Source organism: Branchiostoma floridae, chromosome 3, assembly GCF_000003815.2.
Source record: "Branchiostoma floridae strain S238N-H82 chromosome 3, Bfl_VNyyK, whole genome shotgun sequence".
In the NCBI taxonomy this organism is placed as follows: domain Eukaryota; kingdom Metazoa; phylum Chordata; class Leptocardii; order Amphioxiformes; family Branchiostomatidae; genus Branchiostoma; species Branchiostoma floridae.
Window position 1 is genome coordinate 18,726,542 of NC_049981.1, and position 947 is coordinate 18,727,488.

The 947-nt window shown below is 39.6% G+C and overlaps 1 protein-coding gene across 1 annotated transcript in view; it reads right to left on the reverse strand.

The window, feature by feature from the left end:
• The window catches only part of LOC118410848 (paired box protein Pax-2a-like), a gene marked incomplete in the record, with an annotated part of 75,315 nt that overhangs the window by 2,390 nt on the left and 71,978 nt on the right, over positions 1–947 (reverse strand). The window contains 1 exon segment of the mRNA XM_035812698.1: positions 1–575. Within this exon segment, the coding sequence (XP_035668591.1) occupies positions 451–575 (125 nt within the window).

Genomic DNA, 947 nt, shown 5'->3' on the forward strand with positions numbered 1-947 from the left:
AATTTAGAATGATCACCAATCAATGAACAGACCACCTGGTGATACAGTTCGCCTTACCAAACAACCACAGGAGCATTTCTGGAATGTTTGGTACGTAAAAATGTCTGAATCAGCAATTTAAAAACAAAATCTCTTCAAGCCAACATATTCCAATCAGTTTTACAAATGGGTACAATTTCATCCCAAAATTTGTATTGTTAATTTTAGGCAGGCCATGGCAGTGGAGAGAATAAAGTAAGTCTGTGCAATTTTCTCTAGATCAGGTAGGTGTGTTTTGGCAGGATATGCACATGTGTAAGAGGCATCAACAAATCAATTTCTAGTTTCTCCAGACCAGCTTTCAACACAGAACTAAGAATATGTTCCTATTCCCATATCTCACATCCTGCATTACCACCTTGTCAAATAGGGGGCCTCGTGAGAAGAGAAGAAGTTGCCTTGTTGTTGTGCCTAGCACGCCAGGCCGAGGGCGGCGGTGTGTTCTTTGGCCTTCATGCGCAGGTCTGCCAGGGAGATGTCCTTATGTACTGTATTGCCGGGCTGCTGCTGCGGCTGTTGCTGGGCCTCGGCTTGAGCTGTAGTAAGGATAGGAGCCTATACGTTAACATTAGGAGCAATTCTATTCATGCTACAGTATGATGTTCAACATTAACAAAATTCAGTTTAAAGCTGACATCATCACAATCATGAATTTATCCCATATGACACTGCAGTCGTCAACATTATGATGAGTTAAATGCACAATTCATTCCTTGTTTCTTTCATTCAAAAATTCTACAAGGCAATACACAACAAAAAGTCCCACATTTTTCTTACTTAATCAAACAGAGAGGTAACACATCACATTTTCTTGTATTTCTGAAACAAATGTCCTGGTTAGTTTACAGTTTATTAACATAATGTTCTACGTTTTAAACTGCTGCTCATTACAGTATTGGAATGAAAGC